Source organism: Epinephelus moara, chromosome 9 (genome assembly GCF_006386435.1).
Source record: "Epinephelus moara isolate mb chromosome 9, YSFRI_EMoa_1.0, whole genome shotgun sequence".
In the NCBI taxonomy this organism is placed as follows: domain Eukaryota; kingdom Metazoa; phylum Chordata; class Actinopteri; order Perciformes; family Serranidae; genus Epinephelus; species Epinephelus moara.
In genome coordinates, this window is record NC_065514.1 from 18574592 (window position 1) to 18600960 (window position 26369).

The 26369-nt window shown below is 40.8% G+C and overlaps 1 protein-coding gene across 1 annotated transcript; it reads right to left on the minus strand.

The window, feature by feature from the left end:
- Window positions 1-1581: 1581 nt before the first annotated feature.
- On the minus strand, window positions 1582-26255 carry mrrf (mitochondrial ribosome recycling factor). Its single transcript, XM_050052917.1, has 7 exons — window positions 26127-26255; window positions 20657-20830; window positions 20344-20496; window positions 13511-13629; window positions 5254-5345; window positions 3422-3581; window positions 1582-2392 (listed from the first exon to the last, which is right to left on the minus strand). The coding sequence occupies exons 2-7, from the start codon at window positions 20826-20828 to the stop codon at window positions 2315-2317; spliced, it is 774 nt and encodes a 257-aa protein (XP_049908874.1). The 5' UTR covers window positions 20829-20830; window positions 26127-26255; the 3' UTR covers window positions 1582-2314.
- Window positions 26256-26369: the final 114 nt, after the last annotated feature.

The window sequence follows — 26369 nt, forward strand, 5'->3', positions numbered from 1 at the left end:
ATAAAGTAATTTGTGGCACACTTTTTAAGTAACATACTTTTTAAACGTTGGGCTGAGGGGAAGGTATCAAGTGTTTTCAAGTCAAAAGGCTCAAAGTAAATTCACAAGTCATTGGTGTTTAAGTCCAAATCGAGTTGCAGGTCTTTTTGGATTTTGTCAAGTCGAGTTCAAAGACATGAAATTTGTGACGCGAAGCTGACCTAAGTCCAAGTCATGTGAAGCGAGTCTCTGAAAAACACAGCTTTATGAAGAGCTTGTTGTGAGTTACAGCTGCAAGTGCAAAATGTGTAACTGGTTATCTTTCCTTAAACGCACCCGCTGCAAATAAAAGGCCAGACTATCAAATCGAACGTTTACTGAACTAATTTAGACTTGTATATTTTTGTGAGGAATCGCCAAAGGACACACCAGAACTTCCACAAAGACAAACCTCTATTGCTCTCTCGCTCGCACACAAATGCAGTCACACACACACACACACACATACACACACGCACACACTCATACGTCAAAAGGCGGTGCTAGTAGTAGTAAACATTTGAAAGGAACAGGGGTAATTCACTTGATAAATGTCAACCGAAATGAAGCTATCAGCTGAAAGCAATTTCCTCGTGCTTGCCTGTGTTCTGCGCCAGGGACTTGGGAGATTTTCACCCCTCCATCGATCATGAAGCCTCTGTTTTAGGCCAAGGTACACAATGCCCTCAAATTGCTGACATATGGACCCAGAATCACCACAAAAACCTGCCATTTCCACCCCACCCCTCCTCTGTCCGGACCCAGCCACTCCTCCGCTAAACTCTTGTTTATCCAACGACTCTGGTCTGTTTAGGCCATTAAAGTGAAGCCATTCGGGGAGACAGAGGGCCAAGGCAAATATAATAAAGCCACAATCTGTAGCGTGCAACTTAGCGCTGCTACCAGCTAACACCAAAGATGACAAAATAACCACCATCGTGGAATCTGCATCGTCATTGTTCCGCTGTTTATTTTCTCCCCGCATTTTGATTAAGATTTAATTACTAGCTTGCGATGTTGCAGCGCTGTAATCATCAAATGACTGGGTGGTTATAGGAGCAAGTGTGTGGGCAAACTTTTAAAATTAAACCTGTGTGCCATGTGAGCTGCCCTGCGACCAGTAGCAGAGGAAGCAAAACAAACCATGATAAAGATGAAGACAACGACCACATAATAGTACAGAGAGCCTCCAGCTGGTGTAAACAGCGGATAGATGAAGGGAGAGGCATGTGTGTGTCGCTGGGTAGGTTTCCAATTCATGCATTTCTTGTAATTGATCCACCTTGAACACCTACTCACACTCCAAGTCCTGTTGGTGGCTTTAAAAGTGCTGTTATTTAAAGACAAAAGGGGCCAAGTGCACAACATTAAAAGTCTCTTTTCCTAATGGACTATTGTGGTGCCAGCAGCCGGGGCCTGGAGGTCTGTACACAGGAAAAGTCCATTATCACTCTGACTAATGGAGGAGGGGGCGACTTCAAACTACAGCGGAGAAAAAGAAAAGAAAACAAAAGAAAGAAAGATGACGCACACGCTACAAAGCACTTTAATGGAGTCCATCAATAATGTTACTTTCCCAACTTTATTGTCGAGAGTAGCCAGATTATCAATCCTAAACATGGGCAGAAATTAAAAGCTTTTTGTACTCAAGTGTATTTTTTTTTTAACTTTGAATCAATGTAAAACAAATGTTTGGCAACATGCTAATCATATCCTGCCTCTCTGGAACAAACCCTCTCCCTTTCTCTCTCGCTGTTGCCACCAAGACAAAACCCGCAGCCAGTTTACATTCAGACGGGTGCGCTTGTTTTATATAAACAGACAGCCCTTGTGGTGAGGGGTTTGATTAGGAGGAGGCCCGCAAATCCCATTAAAAGTCCATTGGTCCCTCGCTCGGTGTTTGTTTGAAGACAGGAAGAGTAACAAGGGAGGAGGGAGGTGACTGGCAGTCTGTTGCTGTTGTTGTTGTTGTTTCCGTGCCAATTTCTGTTTATGCGCTGACGGTTAAACACAGATATCACCCAGCAGCGAGGAGCAGATTTTTGCCAGTGATGTGGGCAGGAACCAAAGCCCAGCTTCTGCCAAAACATGTGCAACGGGACCGAGACTCGTTCGCCCGTGTGAAGCTTTCAGACTGTGAGAACGGGATTCAAAATCTACCTCTCCAAGAGGATTGAATCACTATCTATTATAAATACAAGAAAATGACATATTGTTTCTGTTATGTGTGTCCATCTGTAGGTCCGGCCAGAACCAAATAATACAGTATCAAAAATAATCACTTGAATTATCTCCGTCAGCCTAAAAGCTCCTTGGTCTTGGCTGCAAGCTGTTTGTCAATGTCCACTGCGAAGTTGTCCGCCATCTGCTGAATCTGTGAAGGCAGAGGAAAAGATGGAAAAAAGATTTTGAATACACACTTTTTGGGCTTATTTACGTACATGACTGGCAAAGGATGACATCGTGTAGCTGCGATGTGACAGAATGTGACTGGACTGACGATGAATTAATCACCTTGGTAGTTATAATGTCACTGAGGAAAAAGGCCCTACCCTGCGATTACAACAGATTCAGGTCTTAGTGGCTCTAAGTATTAGTTACTTCCTTGACTCTTTTCAGTTTTGTGACTCATCTGTTGCATGTCGCCACTCATCTCAAACTTCCTGTAAACTCCCCCTCCTCAGCCTGATCTATCAATTATAGCCTCTCTCACACATGCACTGCAAACCTGAAACTATCTAGACTATCTATCTCCCCGAGGAGCTGTATGTGAGAACGCAAATGTCCGAATCAGTTGGACCAGACATTTAACGGACTTTACCTTGCCAACTCCCTAGTAAAAATTGTGTAAATTATCCGATTGAGCCCATGTGAAAATAGAGCAGGTTATTGTCTGGAGAATTCAAAGTGAGCGAGTGGGCATGTTGATGAAGTTTCTATCATGGACTCACACAAAACTGGAGGGAAACAAGCATCCACTTGTGCAGAAGAAGGGTCTTTTACACAAAAATGGCAATTGAAATGTCTAACTGGACCGATGATGAGATTTGGGAACTTCTGTCAGTAAGGGCCGACACCAAAATCGTCACACAAATTCAAGAAACGGAAGAGACTCAATTGTTTACGACCAAACTACGAACTGTCTAAGTGACCATGGTGTAACCAGGCGCCACCCCTCACCTAAACCATGCAGAATATTTCCAGTAGGTGTTAACGCTTTTGATACAGACAATCCTGTTGTGTGCCACATGTGTGAAAGGGAAACTCTCAAATATGTCTGCACCCGATTCTCCATACACTGCACAGAGTTCATATTAGAAAATGGCTTATGAAGCTATTTGAGGCTCACTGTCTCTGTATGTAATAAGCACTGTTGTCCTTTTTTTTCCTACGTGTCTCCTACCTGTTTTTCCACAAGCCGTATGGTGTCCTCCGAGTGTCCTTCCCTCATCCTTTTGACCTGTGTGACAGCATTAGCTCGCACTTTCCTCAGCGAGTCTTTCCCCTTGTTGCTTAACTGTTTGGCCACCTTGGCGAGGTTCTCCCTGTGTTCCCGTGTTATTCTGCAGGGAAGGGAGGAGACGAGGGATATTACAGATGACAGGGACAAAACAAAACTGAGGTAAGAGGGTAAGAATCCCTGGGACTGCTCCCAACACATAAACTCATCTGTGCCCTACTCATCTGTGTCCAAACAATGTATGGACTCATACAGAAGTAACCCCTCTCAATCATCACCTATGACCCACTCAAAGTGTGCGGTGGTATATTTTTCTGCAGAGACTCTGCCCTCTGCCTGTATTTTCTTATTTTCTTCTTATTATCTGTGGTGGGGAGGTTTATGGGAGTGTAAGCCCACAGAGTTCAGGTGAGGTCAGAGCTGTATAAAAAGGTAGCAACCAGGTGCCAGACTGTAAGCAGCAGGCATCCAAGAGACACAGTACCGAAAAACCACTAATAGAGCGAGGCGAAGCGCCAAACAAGGGTAAAGTTCAAACCTTTAAAATGCTGTTAAACTCAGACCATTGGAGAAAGAGTACTTGCTAGATAAACTAAAAAGTGAGCATGCCTTCAAACTGCAAACAGAGACCGAAAAATAAAGGGTTAATCCGACTCTTGGTAAAACACAGAAACACAGAGACGCATAATTATGCAGCGACAGAGTTAATGGAACAAAACAATGTCCTCACTTGTGCAAATGAGAATATCAAGTGTTTGTAAGCATGAAGTCTAATCATTTTAGTTCTGACTCGTGAGCAACCACCTAACGACAATCACTTGCCGAGGTCTCGGACCAGAACTGAAACATCCGTCACTACAACAACTTTGTATTCACTTTGCATTTGTTAATCACTCAGAAAATCCTACTTCCCATTTCACTCTCCCTCTTTGTCCTTAATTGGCTTTTTTTTCGTTGTTTTTGCCTCTGGGACTATTTGCAAACAATCCAAGTGCAGCGTCTATTTACCACAAACAATACGGCCTAATTACTGATTCCAGGGCCAATCAAGGAGCGCCTTCTCTTTGGAAATGCAAATGGAGGCTTGGAGCGTGCCGAGACTGATTGCAGGGGGAAAGCAGTCTGACTCTTGTGTCCCTCCTCTGCCAGACTAACACCTGCTGCTCCACACGCGCACACACACATGCGTGCACACACATGCACATAAACACAGGCTGGCATTTATACATGTACACTTACATGCACATGTGTGTAAAAAAACACTGTATATACACACGGAGTGGTTTACTGAGTGAGTGACGGATAGTTTTTTGTGAGGTTGTTTGACTTGGCAGAGAGAAAAAGGGAGAGACTGAGGGGGAGAGGGGTCTAGCCAGGATAGACAGAGAGTGACCCGACCCTCACGTCAACACACTCGGGGTCTCCATACATCTACAAACAAAAGTCCATAAATCTGTCAGCTGCAGGGATTTATTCGCGGGGAGACATTTAAAACCACGGATGAGACTTAGTGTAAGGTTTAGATTTATGATCATTTACATTATGTTTCTATCATTTCATTGATTTATTAGTTGCTTATTTAGTCTATAAAATCTCACAGACACAGGTTAGCAGAACATAAAAATGTAAAAGTATTAACTAAAAGGAATAACAGAGGAAAAGTAAAAGGTGTGAGGAAAAGATCAAAAAGAAGGAAAGTGCTAAAAGCAGGAAAGTGTTTCTGCCCTTGGGGCTCTGTGTGTGTTTGTGTTTGTGAGTTTAAGAAAGGGACTCACTTGGGAACAGGCACCTTGATGATCATCCCGTCCACCTCTGGGTTAAGGTTCATGCTACTCTCTCTCAGGGCATGGACAGCGGCCGATGTAACCTAGGACACACACACACACACACACAATAACAGAAACATGCACAAATAAATGAATGTGTGCTTGCTCTGAGCGCTGGTGTTCATGGAAAAGCAGCGCTGCAACTGCAGGTAGTGGCCCAGCTCCAGCTGGCAATCATTAAGGTGTTGTGGTGTGTGTGTAGTGTGTTTGGGTGGGGTGTGTGTGTGTGTGTGTGTGTGTGTGTGTGTGTGTGTGTGTGAGAAGAAGCCCGTGCAGTGTGGAAGTGCCTTGGGCCACTGTCAGCGCTCAGCCCTGTGGGACGGGACTGAGAGGTTGCAGGGCAGGGCGTTGACCCGCGGTGATCTCACAGGAGAGTCTGCTTGTGCTTGTGTATGATACATGGACACACACAGACACACACAGTGCTTTTGAGTGTGTATGTATTATTTTTTAATCTTTATTTTCATATATAAAAGCAGCTAATTGTTTCTTAATTAAGATGGTAAATGATAACCTTTTTTGAGGTTAGAACATGTACATGTATATTCACTTTAACTAAGAGTGCATGAAAACACTTTTCTTGTATTGTGATCAGTTTTTGCATGTGGCCAGGTCATTACGTTATGTAGTGATGAAAGGGAGGTCTTAACTCTGCTGAGTTTAACTAATATGGTAGAAGGCAGAAGTCAACACATACAGAGGTAAGAGGCATTTAAGTTACACATGTTGCAAGACATTAATATTTTATGGTCTTTAGACAGCAGGGCTCGACAATAAGGATTGCCCAACTGCACGGGACAAGTAAGATGCCTCATTGGGCTAGCAAATCTAGAAACTTGGGCAAGTGGCAAAAAAAGGAATAACCACACTGGGCCACATTCATTAATATATGCACAGAAACGTACTTACTCTAGATGTTGGTGAAGATTCTCAGTCATCCAGGTCATGGTAATCTTAAGTGCTATATCGTAGGCAACTGGACTTGCTTGAGTTTCTCAAGAAGACGTTTCACCTCTCAGTTCAGTTCTCACTTCACTTCACATGTCAGAACTGAAGAAGCCTCTTGGATGAGAGGGAAAACGTCTTCAAGAAACTCATGCAAGTACAGTTGCCTATGATATAGCACTTAAGTTTTTACTCTATGCACAAAATAAGCATCATGCAAACTCACCATCGGATTTATGACACATGTGCACCGGCTTATTTTGTCCTTACCACCCGTGTGTATGTTGGAGAATCATAATTATTCTAAATTTACAGGCACATGCTCGCTATCTGCAGTCAGCATACTAGTTCCCCCAATTCTCTATACAAGGAAAGACGTTTGCCCAGAGGTATATCATGGAGAAAGGAGTGAAGTTGTTTCTATGCACATATTAAGGCCCTGACACACCAGTGTGGGACCATCACTGAGCATCTCTGAATGTCCTGGCCATTGGAAACAGCTGATAATGATTCGTCACTGTCTTCAAATATGTTCAAACATGTCAGTCTTTGAAACGCTCTTGTCTCAAGGCGCAGACTGCAATATCCTTCAGTAAGGTCAGATATACCATCTGAACAGCCGCTTAGAGGTAAATCAGAATCTTTTCTACATCCTGCATGTGTATTAATACCCTACCAATTAATTAGTTGGCTACAAATGAACAAATGCGCAATTTCTATAAAATAAAAGCAGAGAATTTTTTAAAATTAATAATCAATAAAATATGAGAATAAAAGGGTGTCAGTTTCATAGTTACTTAATACATCTGACCAATGCATTAGTGAATAAACAGTTTTAAATATTATCTTCGAAAGCCTTTTTAAATTAACACAGTTTTAATATGGTATGCATTTAGTTAAAATGTGTTTTAACATTTTCTAAGGCAGCCGGACCTTCACCATTTATACGCATGTATGGTCTGAGGCAGTTCTAAATCTGTTTGCATAGTAGGAAGAAATTATTGATGATGTATCCCAGATAAATAAAGCCCATTGGTCTTTTTGGGGTTGATGATATAATTAGCTAAGGAGCAAGCCATCTTGCTTCCTTCTCATCTTGTTGAGAGTTGCATATGCGAGGTACTGATCGGGCACTTGTGAGAAAATGGGGGCTGGTAAAGACAAAGTTTATGAACTGAAAAGCAGGCGAGCATTCCAATTATCCTGGAAACAGGAGATTAGTTGGGTGGCGTAAGAAGATTTGGGCGAAACTCCAACTATGTTTTGCGCAGTTTGCCTCAAATTTTATAGCAAGGCAGATAAAACAGGCTATTGGTATGTAGTGATATTTTTTCAACATTCTTATCTACGACAGGTCAAAAAGCCTCTTGTGTACAATAGTTTCACTGTTGCCAAATCACTTTCTGCAAATGCAGTGTTTTACTGAAAGTCAGTTTTGTCGAGACCATTTGATTCCCTTTAATCTGGCATCATCATCATCATCATCATCATCATGACGCTGCATGCTTCTTAACTGAAGTAAAATCTTGGCGTAAATGCGAACTAGGCAAACAGATTATCTGATCAAAAGCTGCTTTCTTGAGACATAAGAGACACATTTGTCCACATTAAGAGCAAAAGTGAAAATGCATGTTTCTGATCTGCGCAGAGGAACTACATCAACAAAAACTAAATAGATAGAGGGGATGGTGATGGATTTGGGACAAAACTATTACAAGAAATGAAAACATCTGCAGAAAATTTCCTTCTCAGCTGTTGTCTAAAATGGCTTATAGAAAAAAGAATATTTCCCAAACACCATCTGTCATCTTTTTAAAGGATGAAGATAATCAGAGGGAGATGAAAAGAAGAGCATTATGTGTTTTGTGAGGGAACAAGTGATCCAGAGTTAGTGTGGACGCTGGCTGGAGACGCAGCTGTGCTGTAAATGCTGAAAGATATCTCAATACAACGCAGCATCAGACAAAAATGCTGTTAAGAGGTTTTGAGAAGTGTTGGTATACAGTCACAAAATACTTTAATAATATCAGTTAATTAATAGCGGGGCTTCTTCGGGTTTTATTTAAAGTTTATTTGTATCCTCTTGGCAGGCATGCAGGGTAGCAAGTGGAAGAAGAAGCTTGCATCTAACTGGTAAACATTAAAGGAACAGTGTGTAGGATATAGTGACATCTAGTGGTGAGGACTGCAGATTGCAACCAGCTGAAGCTTTTCACATGTGCCAAGCGTGAACTCCAGGTTAGGATTCCTTCAGTGTTCATTGTCCAGGAGGTTTTTATCGGAAGCTGAATTATCCGCATAAGTCTTTTCCTCTCCAAAACAAACGGACCAGGTGATTAAAACCAGTAAAACACTGAATAAAGCAGTTTTACATTTCAAATCAGTGTTTCTCTGACGCTGTTTGGTGCGTCACAGACGGGTCGCTAGCCAAGCATCTGCTAATGTGTGCTCACCTTTTTTCTCTGATAACTTTAAATCGAGACGTTCAGAGGTGGGTTTTTTTGTTAATGGGAGCTACGTTGTTCGCAGAGGTCTCTTCCTCTCGAAAACTAATAGTCCTGTCACATTGCTAGACATTGCATATGGCCGAAACGAGGCCTGAAAGAGGCGTACGCCAATTCCCACGCAAAAGTTGTGATCTATAAAAACAGACTTGATAGGAGAAATCTTGACCCATGCTTACCTACATTTTGGAGAAAGGAAATTGGTGAAACAGAGGGTGAGGTGAAAGCCTGATTGTAGAAACTGCTGAGTATTTTTTGGTGCACACCATTTTTAGCTTTTGTCCGTACGTACAGTTTTAGGATGGATCCTACGCATTGTTTTATAAATGAGACCCCTGGTGATTTAAACCAGTCCAAACACAAAATGAAGCGGTTTCACATTAAAAATTAGTGTTTTTCCAATGCTGCTCATTGTGAAGGGGCTGCTAACTACAGTGGCTGGGGCGAAAACGTGAATGGCCCTATCTAGTGTTTGTCCATTCTGAGGTACTGTAGAAACATGGTGGTGCAACATGGCAATCTCCCTAGATTAGGACCAGCTCCCTATAAAGATATAAACAGCTCATTCTAAGGTAACGAAAACACAACAATTCTAATTTTCAGGTAATTATACACTAAAAAAAACACACTCACTGTATTATATTCTTTTTCTGCCAATATATCCCCCTAAATCCTACACACTGGACCTTTAAAACAGCATTCACATATGTGAAACATAAAAACTTGATCCACTACATACAACACAATCCTTCAGTCCAGCAAATACTACATTAGAACCAGAGAGCTACAGTTAAACAGTGCACACACACACACACACACACAAGAAGAAGGAAGCCAAATCCTTTGAATTACTGAAAACAAAGTCACACTCCTCGAACCAATTCTGCAACCGCATGACAATTCCCATAGCTGAGCTTCACAAAGTGTGCGAATGTGCAATGCGAGGAAAAAGAGCATACCATTTCCTCTCTTTTTTTCTACCCCTTTCTGTTCGACTCCGCTTTCTCGACAGCTCGCTCAGGTTTTATCCGCTGGGGGAAAAAAATGGCAGCGAGATTAAAGGAATTTATTTGTGTGTTAAATTAATTCATGAGGTTTCTTCCCCTTTGTCAGAATCATCCGGAGCGCAGGCCTCTGGTCGCTCTCTTTGAGTGTGGGGTGATAGATTCAGCCCATACCTATGTTTGATTGTTCTCAGCATCAAATTCATCACCGTTTCCCCTCTCCCGACGACCATGCCGGTGGTTACGGAAAACCGAGGGGAATTTTTCTGGAAAGGCCGGGAAGGTTCTGGTTAATATGTAGAGGAGGAAGAGAAATTACACTGAAGTTTCACATCAAACGCTTGACGGCCTGGTTCAAAGCAAAGAGGCAAGCGCAGAGGAATGTGTGTGAGAGTCCATGTGTGTGCGTGTTTAAGAAAGGAGTCCTGAAGAAAACACTAAAACCTAAATCCTAAAACACGCACACACCAAATTACCTCGTGATCTAAGCATGCTGGTAGTTGTTGTTAGTTCCACTGTGCCTTCCCAGGCTTCTCTTAATGAATGAATGGAAAACAATGGAAGGACCTCTGGAGTGCCTGGTAATGGATAGGCGTCATTATAAGCCTATTAGCTCTGGGTACTGAGGACTCACCTCTGTGCGGGACATGGGTAACGCAGGGCATGACAGCATAGCGTGTGTGTGCATGAGTGTGTCTGCTGGTGTGTGTGTGGTCTGTGGTTAAAGTTTCTGGGAAGGAAATAGACTCACCAAGAGGCCGTTCAGCCTGATTCAGGTTAAAGAGTGGATTTCCAGATTTAAGATGTTGATAAATTTTTGGATTTGCATGTTGTTTTGTGATGTCGGCACAAAAGAGAACAAAGAGGTGAAAGCACACCACTCAGGTTCACAGGTGACCGGTGGGAAAACAGAAGGTGGAGAAAGACTGATTGAAAAACACTTTTCTTGTTACAGTCAGGTGGTTCTCCAAAATGACAAACTGCCTTTGGACCTGAAAATTTTAAATTATTACTGTAATCATTATTATTAGCAGGTCTCTGAGTGATGTGTACGCTAGCATCATTTATATGGTGATTCGTATTCATCTGAACTAACTTCTGTTCTCAGGTCGTACATATGTTTTCCTCATCATCCTTATTCGATTACATACTTTAAGTTATGCATGTGTGTTCACACTTTTGGCACATTGTGCATATAAACATTAAATGTATGCTTACTGGGTGAAATTAACACAAAGATTTTTTCACAGTCATATGAGCGTTTTACCAGGCATTTCACTACATGATGAATATGTTTAACTAGGTACATAAGAAAAATATATTTGAACTTGAACTCTACAAGCAGTAACAATATCTTTTCTAAAAAAACAAGCGTGTGGTTGCATATCAGCTCAGTGACTAATAAGATCTAAGATACCCATTTTCCGCCAAAATTTGCACATGTATGCAGGTTTTTTAAACACGTGTAAACCCACTAAAAATAGGCTGTAGTCTACTTTCCCAATGTCAGTAGACCAGAGCTGTGCACACGGCTCTGGTGCAGATGAGTATGCCTTTCCTAAATAATAAATTTCTAATGTAGTTTGTTTAAAATGAAGCTGGTGCCCTCTTCAGTTATAGTAAGTAAAAGCCCTGCCACTATTTTTTAATTCTATTACTTTATGTCTGTCTCCATTATAAAGAAATAACATTGTTTGCTAGCCTTATGTTAATAGCAGTACTCAGCAGGTTGCTAAAGTGCCTCTGCTGTTTGATGCCATCATTTTTCCTTTTTTACTCTGTGTGGTAATGTCCCTACAGGAAATATCAATAAAAACGGGGAGTTGTTCCCTGACCGTTGTCTACGGCAGCAGATCGCTCTGTGTTACTGCTGGTCAAAGTCACATCTGTGAACAACAAAAGGAAAATCAAACACGCTCGACTTTCTGTTGGCGTTGGTTGTTGTCTACTATGACAAACTACACGAGATGAAACAATGGATTATTGGCACTCGTCATACACGATCTTAGCCGACATCGTACGATACTGCGTCAGGCTATGATCGGGCTGATATTGTGTAGTGTGTGCCCGGCATTATTCAGTCTCTCTCTCAAACTCAGTGCAGACTACTTTGGATAGACGTTTGAGCGCTGCTTGGGCGGAGACGGACGGTATTTTGTGGCAGCCCCTCATTGCATCTCACCGGTAAAGGGGCTAAAATTTGTACATTCACCCAGGTGTTCTATTTCCACCAATGCCAATTATAGCTTGAGCTGATAAATACCCACGACTACTGCAGAGTCATTTGACCTGGGTGTGAATGCCGACTGAAACCTTTCCCATTACATACAAAAGCTAGATATTGGCAGGTGTTAGTGAGTTCTTTGTGTAGTGGGAAAGGGGCTAGATAAATCATCAGTCAACACAAGCTTCCCTCTCTTCATTTCCAGGACTTTTCCATGACATTTTCAGTAATGAGCTCGCTGGTTGACAAACAGGGATCGCACCATCCACCAATATCTTCCTCTCTGTGGAAGTCTAATTTTAAACACATGCAGTCTATGGCTTTAACTTATCTATGAAACCATCCTTTACATGCTTACACATTATGACCAACTGATGAAAGAATAATGCACCTGCAAATGTGCAGCATTTCACTTTATTAGTACTAGTTTATTGCCCGTTCAAAACATCCCTGTTCAGATTGTTCAGATTGCTGTTTGAAGCTTTCTCAAGAATCGTTCATCCAAACAACTTGACACTGAACACTGTGCTTCACGTATGATACTTACAGTTTCAGCCATTTGAGATGTACTGTCATCGAACCTGCATGTGCTACCACGTGACGTAACCTGGGGGTGTGTTCACAGCGTTTCCACAAAATAACCCAGATCAGCCTAAATACTCACGTTCATAAACGACTATTTGAACGTTAATATGATCTTGAACGTAACTTAGCCCTATCGGTTGACAATGTTATCTGTTTCAGGGAGCTCTGATAGACAGCCTAGTAGTTCATTCTAAGCTAAAGGAAAATAGGGAAATGTTGAAATAATTTTCCAGGACAATGCAAGATTTTCCAGGACATTCTACTTTTTCTCTCATTTTCCATGACTGGATTAGTCAACTGTTTTCCAGGTTTTTCCAGGACTCACAGGAACCCTGCATGACTGTAGATTCTGATTGCGTAATGTCATGTTAAATGCTAAAAATAAAGCACATTAAGATTTTCCAGACCACCAGAAAGTCCAGCCACTAAAAACGTGGACAAAATTTCTTACTGGAGCTCTGATTAGCACGGTTTCGTATCATCTAAGAAGGAAAAGACGGAGAGAAAAAGGAGTTAAAAAAAGAAAAGAAAAATAATCCATTCCTTCCTAACCTGGGGGTAAAATGAGGTCATTTCCTTTTCTTTGACAACTCACATGCAGACAAAACCACATCTCAGTGCATGCACACACACAGTGTGGGTTCATGTTGCTATCTTTCACCCCAGAACAAAGGGACTCCCCGAGTGATCAATCAATTAGCATCTGAGACACGGTTGGAGAGAGAACGGCAGGTCGGGTTTCATTTATACAGAGATGTGGGCTCAGAGTTCTGGTCTGGCTCACTTTCCCTTCTGTGAGGACCGTCCGTCTATCTGTCTGAGCTTCAGGTTGTTTTTATAAAGCTTTTAGTTACTGTTTGCTTGTCCCCATGAGACAAACAGATACTACTAGGAAGTATCTGTACGTGTACGTGTGTGTGCATGTGTGCGTGTGATCATCTTACCTCCGGGAAGCTGCTCATGTTGACAATAATGAGCTGAGGTGATTTCATGGAGACCTGTCCCAGCTGGTTCAGAGGAAACTTGCCATCTTCTGTCGCCACCATGATGTGATCCAGAGCTCCTAAACAAATACAGATCAATTTAATTGTTTATTTACTTACTTCATTTACCTGCATAATCAACTTAGGGTGTCATTATACTGTTGTCACGTGCAATGCAGTCACCTTGGTTTTGAGGGCCAATTTTATCTGCCAATATAAAAAAAACTGAGCGTCTATCGCACCCTGGTCAGAATAGTCCCACTGCAGCTATTCGGCTATTTCCACCCATCCCTACAACATGCTATCATGAATCTCACTGCATGCTGTGATTGGTTAGTAGTCATCATGTTGTGTGTCAAGGTGGGACATGGTTAGAGGTAGGGCAAAGAGGTCATGGTTAGGGTTAGCCAAAGTCAGATATTCTTCAATATCATGGTCATTTCGATTAGAACACACTTACAAATGTACTGCCAGAAGGTCAGGTGACATAGTATGAAGAGCAAAACAGTCCACAGAGGGAGTAAAATATGGTGGTGAATAAATATGCATGGACTTTCACGCAAGAGAGTGGGGTTTGAGGTCCTGTGTAGGTCAACACTGGCTTATTATTTTTAAACTTAGTTGGCTTATTTTCAGTTTTTAGGATGTATAAAGCGGCTGAATGCACACAGTATACATAGACTTTAGCAGAAGGGCTGAATAGATGTGTTTGTCTTAATACCATATTTTGAAGTTGCTAGGGCACCCAGAAATATATACGTCGGTGTAAATAGCCACCCTGGGTATAAATAGCATTGCTGGCAACGAAAACCTGAATCTGCCTATAAGAATATCAGTGTTTGCAGCAGTAACTATTTTATAGGATGCATTTTGTGTATATTTGACTTATTTTTTCATGAATTCAAATTTATTTTAGCTTTGTATTTATAATTACTCAACCCACATACAAGGAAAAAAAAACAAAATAAACCAGAAATACCTAAATAAATACAACGTTTAGCCTATTACATAAACAGAAAGGAAAAATGGCCAGGAAAAACAAAACATAATTGACTCCCAGTAGGAACTAAAGATATTAAATTGCGAATTAAGGTGCCATACTCTCAAATTCAGCATACAAAGTCATTTATCGTATCAAAGTCTCTCAAGGTGAATCCCCAAGACTAGTTCCCTAAGCCATCTAGAGACACGGGGAGCACTGGTAGCCTTCCATTCCTTAAGAACAATCCTCCTTGCCACTAACATGCCAACCATCAGGGACTTCTTTACAGTATAATCTAAATTTCAATGACATCTACTGTTTGAAATTTATTGTGCAGTCTAATATGTAGTGTTGCTGTCGTTTCTGATAGTAAAGTTTAATGTTTACTTGTAAAATATCTTAACTCTCAGAGTATCTTTACTCTCGGTATCAGCCCCGAAAATCCAGTATTGGTCGGGCCATGGTAAATATGGTAGCTCCTTGGTTTGATGGCATCTTTTCCATGCAGACTGAATGATTGACTGCATGTTTTCCTCCATATTTAGTCAGACAGATTAACAAATAAACAGACCGACAGATGAATGTGCAGCAGAAGCCACAAACTGCATGAGTAAGAAAAAAAACATTAGAGGACCACTGTTACCGTGTTAAGAGTTTCCATGATCTACTGTCTCCCCTCACTGTCAACACTGAGAGAAATAAAGGTGAGTTTGCCAACATGAGTCGACTTCTGTCCCTTCCTCCCTCTCTTTGCTCCCTCGCTCCATCCATCCGCCCCTCTCCCTCTCCTCCATCTGGCTAACCTCAGACGCAGTTGTTTCCTCCTTCTCCGCCTCTGCCTTACATCACTCGCTCCTTGCTTACCCGCTGGGGGCTGTGCTGGTGGTGTGTGTGGAAAAGGGGGCGAAGGGGAGGTGAGCCAATGGTGTCATTATAAAATCTATTTATCATGTCATTTTAAGGGCAAAGTAACATAAATGTATCAGTAACAGACACAGAATAAAAGAATAAAAACAAAAGGTTGGTATGATGTGATGATGTGATCCCAACTGGATCACTGACACGCTGTCTACCAATTATTCTGTCTCCCACTCTGACTTCGAACATCAATTTGTGTGCAGCTCTAACCCTGCCTGTCTATCTCACACTGCCTCTCTGTGTATATCTGTGACCTTCTGCCTGTCTGTCTTTGTTACCTGTGCCTTGACATGAGCACCTACACATCTGCTAATACTTTAGGAGGTCAGACAGACAGACAGCCATTCCTTTAAAGGACAGCGCCATTTATTTATTTACTTTTTAGGTTTTTCCTATCATTCTATTGTTTTCAGTAGCGTTCATTACATATTCATATCAGAAAATTGAAATTTTTGGTCAAAGTACGTATGTTTTAGCATCAAAATGCTATTTTCCAAAGCCCCTCTAAAAACTTTTTTCCCCACATGACCTGACCTAGGTTTCTGCATGATGTTGTTGCAACATGTCAGGGTGTCTACAGGTAGAAGACACTTATATTTAATGTAAGACAATAAGACATTTTCTAGATCATTTTTAACCAAATTTAAGACTAATTTTTGGACAAATCATCTCTTTCTTATTCAAGCATTGCAGTTAAGTATTAATTTAAAGTATGATATATATGTGGTCCAGTGCAGAGGTAGGCTTTCTGTAGGGATATGGTTATTAGAGTGAGTTAGGTAAATCTACATTTTGCCAACAGGTAAATTGCAAGTATAAAGTAAAAAGACAGTATTAGTTTCAGTGGTAGGTTCAAAGGTTTGTAACATCAAAAATTATGTTTACGCACAACAGCTTGACTCATGTTGACAAAAAGAATAAAAAGATGGATAAATTCAATGAAATAAAATGTTTATGGAAATTAATACCTCACAAACTCAAACTGAATCCTATTTAATGATTTTTAAGGCCTAATATTGTGTTTGTGTTACTGTGTCACTTTCAGAACCGAATTAACATGGCGTCCACAGCCATACCCTGCTTAGCTTCTACTGCTTAGCTTCTATGACATCTACTGTAAGTAATACACTGACTATTGATCTATAAATGTGTTTATACAGTACAAATGCAGTACTACACTGAATCTTAATGTGTCTTCACCTGGTTAAATAAAGTTTAAATCATAATACAATAGCACCAGAGACCACTTAATTTGTACGCCACAACTACTAGGAATCTTTGCAGTAGATTAATATTTATGATTTTCATTCACCTTCAGCAGAATGACCAATGAACTGAAGAGTTCATTGATCCAATGAACTCTTCATGGTCTGTTTGTTTTTCTGAACCAATGGAGAATCCAAATAATTTCCAACAGCCGAGGGCTCGACTGCAAAAATCAGATTTTTAGAAAACGTCTGATTCCGTTTTTACTGTCAGTTCTATCTACGTGTAGCTGCGACAGTGAGTAATTTGTTTTGTCTAATTGTCTAATTTTAGCAGTGACATCACTGTTTCCTGTAGTGTTTAATAGCCAATCAAAGTGCTCGATGCAAAGTGCTGCACAAAGAAGACAAAGACTGATTGGTTTAATAGGTAAAAAGAGTAGATCTGTAGTATGGATTCATGAAAACAATTAATGTTATTTTGGTCAGTGTTGGCTTTTTACACGTATATAATATGTAGCCTTATAAAGTTGACACTGTCTCATTGAAGCAAACCAACAGTTGTAAACATAATGTCTGCACAGTTTTTGTTTATCTCATCAGAACTTCATGGACATATGGGCTGCTGGCTGAAGCTTTACATTCAACAAAAAGACATGAGTGTGGTATTGGTGGATTCATGTAACTCTTTAAGAAAGTGAAAAGTGTATTTCCAAAATGTCAAACTATATCTTGAAGCCTTGACGGCTCTTACCTTCTTGGAGGACCTATTGGTACCTGAAGGTATTTAAAAGTATTTCAAGGCATATTTTCCAGCACTGTTGTTGTTGTTAAATGTTTCAGTCCACTCTGTCTGAACAAAGTTTCCATGGAAATTAAGCTAGCCAGATTACCCATCTGCGAATAACCGCAATATGGTGGTCACAGCATTGATCCTGTCTCTCTACATCTATCTATGACTTTCTGCTACACGTTTGCCACATGCAAACAAACACATGCACACACACACAATATGGATTCATGGCAACACACAACAGCACATACAGTCATATCCACACACACATACACACACATACTCATAAGCTTAATGAGAGCCAGATGAGAGGTTCATGGAACAAACACACACACTCTCGCACGAGACACACACACATTCGGACAACTGACGTAATTCCATTCCACCATCTCATCTCTCCTGTCAGCTCTAAGTCCTGCTGCCTCCCTGGATTACTGTGCAGCTGGACAGAAGAGAGGAGGACGGATGGAGTGGAGGACAGCGGCAAGCGGATAGAGGATGACAGGATGGAGGGAAGGAGACAGGAATGACAAGAGAAACAGAAGGAGGACTGAGGAGATGGAGGGAGTGAAGTGGGGAACGCTTGCCCTGTGAACAAATGTGTCCCTGTAGGTCAAGAGGAAATTTGAATTCAAAAGTGTGAGACACAGATTGAATACATCATATGAGCCAAAATGTAAAGCTGAGAATTACAGGAATAACAGGAGAAGAGTAAGTAATGGAGGGATGTAAAGGGAGGGGCTGATAGAAAATGACTCAGACCAAGAAATTGCTGAATGATGAGCGGAGAAAAAAGAAGCTGATGGGAACAGGATGAAGAGTGAATAAAGAGTAATGATACAGTTTGAGGAAATCTTCAAGACAAGACTGAGGCGCTGACCATAAAAATCAAGGTTGTGTTTGTGTGTCTGTTGTTAACTCTCCGACATGTTGTGTAAAAGTAAAGACTGCACATGCTGCAGATCAGATGTCTAAGTAAGCTCACTTTCATCTCAAGAGCAAAAGGAGTAAAAGCTGAGACACTTAAAGTTTGAAGTCTGACTCTAGCGGCTGCCTCCTCCCTTGGGAGCTTCCATTATGCTCCCCCACCCCTGACTCTCCGAGCCCAGCTCCCATTTGTTAGAACCCAGAGTCAAAAGGGTCACGACCTGGATGTAGTTGGGGAAACAGAGGTCAAACTGAGGGTCAAGGTAAGGTCACACCAGGGCTCACTCTCAGCCCTGAGGCACTTTGTCAGGTAGATGCAAACAAAGAGGAAGACTTACTGACTTTTACTCTGCAGTAAAAATGCACCATTGATGTGTTGTTAATAGCACATTAACACAATGCTGTATACAGTACATGATGTAGTTGAAAAATAAACCTGCACCAAAACATTCACAATGCACAATTCATATATGTATATTTTGTCAAATTTAAAGCAGAGATCAAACCAATAGGGTAGATCCATATGTGACCTCATGACTGTATGTTACTGTACATACAAGCCTCTTCCATACACACATGCTGGCTTGGTTTGACTTGGTTTGATTCGGCGTGACACTCCATTACAACAGGACTACGCACCTGAAGGTGTGTCTTAAACTGATGACGCCCTTGTCTTGAGTCAACAATGTTTAAAAGCAGCAGGCCGGTCCATGGCTAAAAGTCCCTATATTTGCTCACAGCTCACCTCCAACAGGTAAAAAACTGTTTTACCTCCTGGGCTAGCAGGTAAAAAGAGATGTTTACCTGATGGAGGTGAGCTGTTTGCAGAAGTGCAGTAAGATCCTGTTGTCTGCAGCTCTTCATCAAACACTTCTACTGTGCTCTACATCTCTGCGATATTAGTAGCCTTGTTCTTATTGGAGAATAGCTGCTATAAAAGCTCCACTAATTCTGTGATGAACACATTTTATTTCCTATAACTTCTTCACACTAAAAGTCATCCGTTGTTTTGTTATGTAAACGCTTTTATTGTGAAGCAGTAAAATAAGGAAATGTTTGGTTTTCATCAGCAGTAACTTAACACAGCTCCTGCACAGGTGGAAACCAACATGAAACAGTAGAATAAGGCAGATATCTGCATGTACAAACTGGGACGCAGAAGAGAAACTAGACTTGAAACCAAAGAGATTTAGTTGGGAGCTGCAAAACTACTAAAGCGGAACACACTGACAACTTTCTCCCTTTTCTCCTGCACAGACATCGGTTGAGTCTCACAATATGTGCTTGTTTGTAGGGGAGAAAGGGGGTCGCCATGGTATGGCATGGTTTGATTCAGCGCAACCAAAAGTGCCAATTAAAAAAGCCTCTATAGTGTTGCCTATGCCAATATTAAGGGAACAAAATCAAAAGTTAAAAAGTGATCAGAGGTATCTCATGGAGGTCTGTGATCTCATGGATGTAAACTGATAAAATATTAACCCAGGTTCTCAATAGCAGATGTACAGTAACAAACAGCTTGTATACAGAAGAAGAGAAGCCACGTTTGTGGAGATGAAGAACTGGATTCAAACATTGGCTGTGCTCCGGGTAAACATTTTATCATTCTGGTTGGACTGCAAACATCCGTGAGATCACAGACATATTTTTGCTGATTGAACCTGCTGTTGGAAAATATACACAAATACTATTTTAATTTAGTTGCTCAGCCTGCTTTTTCATTGAAGAGGAACATACCAGATATGCAGCAGATTGAATGTCATACTACAAAGAGATAGATTAAACCCTGACATTTTTTACAACACTGTCATTGCTCTTATTACACTGGCATTTATTTCCACATCAAATAGATACCTGGCACTACTGGACAGCTCTTTATGTTAGTTATTATCGTTTTTTTTTGTCTTCTGTAATGTAAGTGATGTAAGGAGACACAGGCAGACAACATGAGAAACAGAAATAAGCTGAATACCTGGCGAGGTTCGGATGCTGAGGTTGCGTGTGAATTCATCTTGTAGTGCATTGAGAACAGCTGTCATGTCCCTCTCCACCTCATCCAGACTGATGATGTCTTCCACCAGAGCCGCATTAATATTCACCTTAGCTGACTGGCCCTTTGCCTTGGCTTGGAAGATGAAGAGAGAGAAAGAAGCAAAGCACTGAGCGAAAAGTGGAGACTCATATCTAAGATAGATAATATCGAATCACGTAACCCACATTCATGCCAACAGAACCACAGAGGTTGTACACATGTGAACTCCAGTCTCTGCAATCTTCTCACTGACCTTTTGCCTTCTTGGTGGCATAGAGCCTGGTGCATGCAGCTGGTAAGCAGGTGGTGTTGGGGTACAGAGGTGGTGCGCTGACCCTGGAGGTAGCCACGAGGGGAGGCCTTAGCTGTCGCACCAGGGATTGACACAGCAGAGGTCGCAGCAGACTCAGGTGGTTCAAAGCCATTGCTGAAACAGACAGAAAGGGGAAAATGAGAGAGTGGATAAAAAAATCATGTTAGCCCAGGGATTGGTCTTTTCTGTCTATTTGCTTCCCCTTGGTGATGTCATTTGCAAGTATGGTGTTAATTTTTATTGCTACACTGATATCACACAGCTATAGGCACCTGTAAAGCCAAAGCACCTTTCCAAAATCCTAAATTTAGATGCAGGTCTATCAGAAATTTAAAAAATGGATGGGTATGGACTTTCTCCTTTTAAAGTCTGATAAAACAGAGTTATTAGTTGTTGGACCAGCAAAATATCTGGAGATGTTCTGATAAAATTCCTCCCTTCCGATCAGTCAATACCGAGCACTGAACCAATACCAGTGCGTTAAAAAAAGCTATATCCTACTAACCCTATACCCCATATGGATGTGAAATGGTTACCATCATTGTTGTATGGTATGACTCGGCTGAAACATAACCAAATACATACAGAGAATAAATACCACATAATTTTCTTTTAGCTAGTGTGAAATATTGCTAATATCGCTAACAGCTAACATTACACCATTTACTGGAAATCAATTCTTCTTTACAGCTCCATAACAGTACTTGCTAGTGGCTGCACAGTGCTACTTGCTGTGTAGGCTTCTGTTTTAGTGCAGCAAGAAAAAAAAAAAAAAAAAAAACATTTATGGGAAATTTGCTGCAGGTGTGAAACTACTTTACAGTATATTATAAATTTTGTGGTATCAGATCGGCGTAATGACGAGCTCGCTAAAACCTGATCTAGCAATTTAGGCAGTAACAGAGGCATTTCTGATAGTGGTATTGATATTGGAACAACCCTAAAAATATCAGCACCGGTTTGGAAATTTGAGTGTCAACACTGACTGCTGTATTATTTCTGAAAGCCTGACAATCAGTAATCTAGGAGTGACTTTTGACTCTCGTCTGATATTCCAGTCTCATATGACCATATCATTACCAAAACAGCATTTTTTTCATCTTGGTAATATTGCTACAATCCACATTATTTTATCATTATGTGATGCTGAAACAATAATCCATGCAGACTTCATTACTGTAATGCCCCCTTCTCTGGTCTTCCTAGATGTGCTGCTACTAGAAGTCATCAGCTGGTTTAGAATTCTGCAGCCAGGATCTTGACAACAAATAGACAATCTGATCATATAACCCCCATTCTGGTCTCTCTTCAGTGGCTACGAGTGAAAGCTAGAGCTAATTTTATGCTTATTCTTTAAGGCTTCAATTGCTGAAACTGTGACAATATTCACACAGCACTAAATGAGACAGATAAACCGTGAAAAAAAAAAAATCACACTCCCCTGCCTACTCTATTGCCACTGCCACATTATTAATGTGAATGAAAACAGCTGTAAAATGAGAAAGTTTGTGACCCACCCGCTATGTTGGAAACAGTTGACCAAAGTACCGAGCAGCACCCACCGGCCAAATCAACTTTCTCATTTGACAGCTATCATGTTTCTGAAAACATCTGAGGTGAGATATAGGCAATGCAGCAACAGAATCTTGATTTATATTTGATCAGCGCTGCTTCGTTTGACAGTTTGACCACAGTTCACGAGCAGTGATTGACATGATTGACAGCTGCGTTAGAGACACCTCAGCTCTGACTGCTTGTTTTCGATACGCTGTAGTCAATTCTAGCGAATGCCATTAGAAATAGTAGGAAACAGATTATCCATCTTATGTACTTCAGTCAGAATATAGTGACCGTTTCAACAAATATGACACAAGCGTGTTAACATAGAAGTTTACAGCTGTAGCTTTAACCTATAAGGTCATACATGGACTTGAACCTCCTTACTCATCTGAGCTACTTACACTACACACCGGCACACCCATTCCACTCTCTCGCTGCTGGTCTTCTAGTCATTTCTTCAATTAACAAAAAATTAGTTGACTTCAGAGCATTTGCCTGCCATGCACCTTATCTCTGGAACACCCATTAAAGAAGCAACTTTAGTTGAAATCTTTAAATCAAGACTGAAAACCTACCTTCAGATACGTAATTACAGCCTGACCTAGAATTTAAGATTTAGTCAGGTCCATGACCTTTTCAGACATGAGGGTGTTTTAATGTGGTTTTATTTTAATATTTATTATTGATTTATTCAAACATACCCTAATATAGTTGTTTTATTTTAATCTTTAGTATGTTTTATATTGAAACATTTCCTTTAACATTGATGTTTCCTGTACGTTTTATTCCACTGTAAAGTGTTTTGGGACCATGTCTCAAAGCAATTCTACACTTTTAATGTTTTTTTATTGAAAACTGATGCCACTGACTTTGAAATAGCAACATTTGATTGACTTTGACAGAATCACAAATTGTTCACAGATCAGCTGAGGGTACTGCTGGCATATTTATTAAAATGAAGTAATAGCTCCTATCAGCCAGTAGGAGGTAGGCCTACATCTTTTAATGATATTACAGTACTATCCTCTCTTTCTCATGACAACTGTCTGAGGATAATCTGACAAAAATATTAATTAAAAAAGACAAGCAGTGGAGAGTATGGAGAGTTACATTTTCCTATAAAAGGTCTATGTGTGATTTTAGACCATATAATTACAAGTACATATATACTGACTTGTAAATAATTATCATCAAAAATATCAGCCTGTTTTACTTTTAATAAACCTTAAGGATGTTAATAAAGTAGAAGTGTATCTAGGGTTGCAACTAACAGTTATTTTTATTATTGATTAACCTGCCGATGGATCTGACTCACAGCAGATATTCTGGCATGTCATAGCAGGAAAAGCACAGATGTAAATAATAACATTAATAACGGGTACATTCCATTTAGGTGAGCTAGTTTCAGGGCTCTGGTATTGTGTTTGCTGGCTCACTGACCAGACGTACTGGAACTGAGCCATCGTTAACAAAATTTGTTTCACCTGTGTTTTTCCTGCTATAATAGGTCAAAATCACTGCACTCAGCTGTTCAGGCTGCGATACACAAAATTACACTTAAGTCACAAACATGCTTGTTCGCTTCCTCTTACACACAAATCTACAGGCCAACACAAAGTCCGCGCTCAGCCCACGCACAGTTGTTTGGGCATTCCTGAAGGGGAACCTCCCATTCAAAAACCACACAACAATACGAGACCAATCGCTCCTTTTCTATGGAATAACCACCTCCCACCTCGCAAACTGGCTCTCCACTGTGAACTGTGTCACTGAACCTCGGAGTACACACAAGCACAGACAAACTCTGAGATATCCAAGCCCACAGACACAAACACACACTAAAGCCGGTCTTTCACAGTCAGTGGCTGTGAAGAGCTCACAGTGTGCTGCGGCCTGACTGACATCCTCTATTGTCTGGGCTGTGTTTATAACTGGGAGCTGTGAGGAAACCGCTGCATTAAAGACAGTGTGGTTACAAGTGAGAAGAACTTTCCCAAATGCATCATATTACTGAGATATTTTCTCAGTTGCGAAAAAAGAAAAACAAAATTCACTCAACTAGCAGCTGAAAAACTGAAGATTAAATATGCTCAAATGCATTAAGATGTATTTTTTTCTCCACTGGACATGAATTTTATCTGAATAAATAAGCAAATAAAGACTTCCCAGCATGTAAATTTTCTGATTATTATAAATATTATTTCTTCAATGGTTATATTCGATTCTGTCAAATTTATCTCTTTAGCTTTTGCTTTATATGCTCCACACTGCAAGGAATATAATACTTAATTGTTTTATTATATTAAAATTGAAGTACATGTACTTATTTTGCCAGGAAATGAGACACTTAAGGCTTTCTGTTTATAAATCATATCAGCACCAGCCTTAAATAACCCATCATGTGTCTTTTTATGTGTAACCATAGATTGTGAACTCCTCCTCAGGTCACTTAAAGCCCCAAAATCCTAGACACATTACTGTTTTCAGTGTCCTCAATGGTTGCCATGGCCATGCCACAAGTCCCGGCTATTAATCCAAAATCAACCCCAGATAACAACCGAAATCCAAACATATTCCAAAGGCAATATTTAGGCTACACTGTGAACCACCACTTTCAATACAAACCCATACCAGGCATCCACGGCTGGCAGGTTTCCTGACAAGCTGATATGATACAGGGCACTGTGGCGGAGCAGATAGGCTCAGATGTGGGACGGTGACGGATGTCTTTAGGGTGGAAGTCAAGCAGAAAAAGTGAAGCACAGGTGTTCAGTGAGATACTGTAGCCTCATATCCTGTAGATTTCACACACAGCAGCAGCTGCAGACACACCTCTCCTCCGTCCAGTGGCAGAAGCCAGCTGGCGAGCCCGCATCATCTCTCCTTGGCACACTTTGCAGTATCTGATCATGCTCTGCTTGACTCTGCATCCTCAAACAAACAGTTCAAGCTAGGGCTCGAGTTACAATTACTTTGAATATCAGTACACCTCTCAATTATTTTTATGTTTGACAAATTAACTGTTTAGTTCGTAAGGAGCCCAAAAATGCTGAATAATGATGGCCTCACCTTCAGCAGCCCAAGGTTACCTGTTCAAACAGCTGTTTTTGTCCAGTAACCAGTTCCAAAACCCAAAGATATTCATATTACAATGCTATAATACCAAATAGGAGAGGCAAAATATCCTCTCTGGGATGTGCTTCACATTTTTGCTTGATAAATCACTTGTTAATATATTATAAAATTAATTTACACTTTACACTTAATTGCCTAACGTTTTCAGTGCAAGATCACACTATAGATGTCCTACTACAAGTTACTACTTGTGTACATTAGTCATCTGACTTGATGGACTGGTTCATGGTGCATCATGTTTTCTGAAAACTGGAAATGACAGTTTAGTTTGACCTTTTAATCATCATGCAGACCACTGAAACATTAGCGCGGTAATTCCAGAGGTAACAATCCAAACTGAGCAGATGTTTTAAAATATGTCGATATCAGAGTGTGCCTTGCTTATAATTGCTGATTTTGTATTACATTCAGTCATAAAACAGGGTGCTTCTGTGCTGGATTTTGTCATTGATACTTTGGTAAAGCAGAGGACACGAGGCATTAAAAATAGTGAGTACATATTTTACATAACCGACTGGTCCCAACACTGTATGTAAGTGAAGCTGTGTGAAGGTCGGTGTGTGAGCATGTAGCATTTGTTAGCCTTCTCCAGCACACACTACGGCCAAAAGCTAAGCACAAACCCTAACCACGTAGCGTACAATGCCGTTAATTTTAGCAACGACCCGGTAAAACACAACCGCTAACCTTAAATTACCCGAAACAGAATACTTACTTTCAGGTTTACAGCCTTTGTAGGAGCATGTTAGCTAAGGAAAAGCCACATTTGACATCTAGGTTGTCATCACCACGCGCCGGCACTGAGATGTCAGGTTGTGTGTTTGAATCTTTGCATTGGGTCTGCAAACAGGGCGGGGCTGCTTCTTGAAGAGAGACGGAGTCTCGAGAAGAGAGACACGGGAGATGCCGAGTATCAAAACGAGCGCCTCCTCTTGACTCCACAGACAGTTAAACAAAC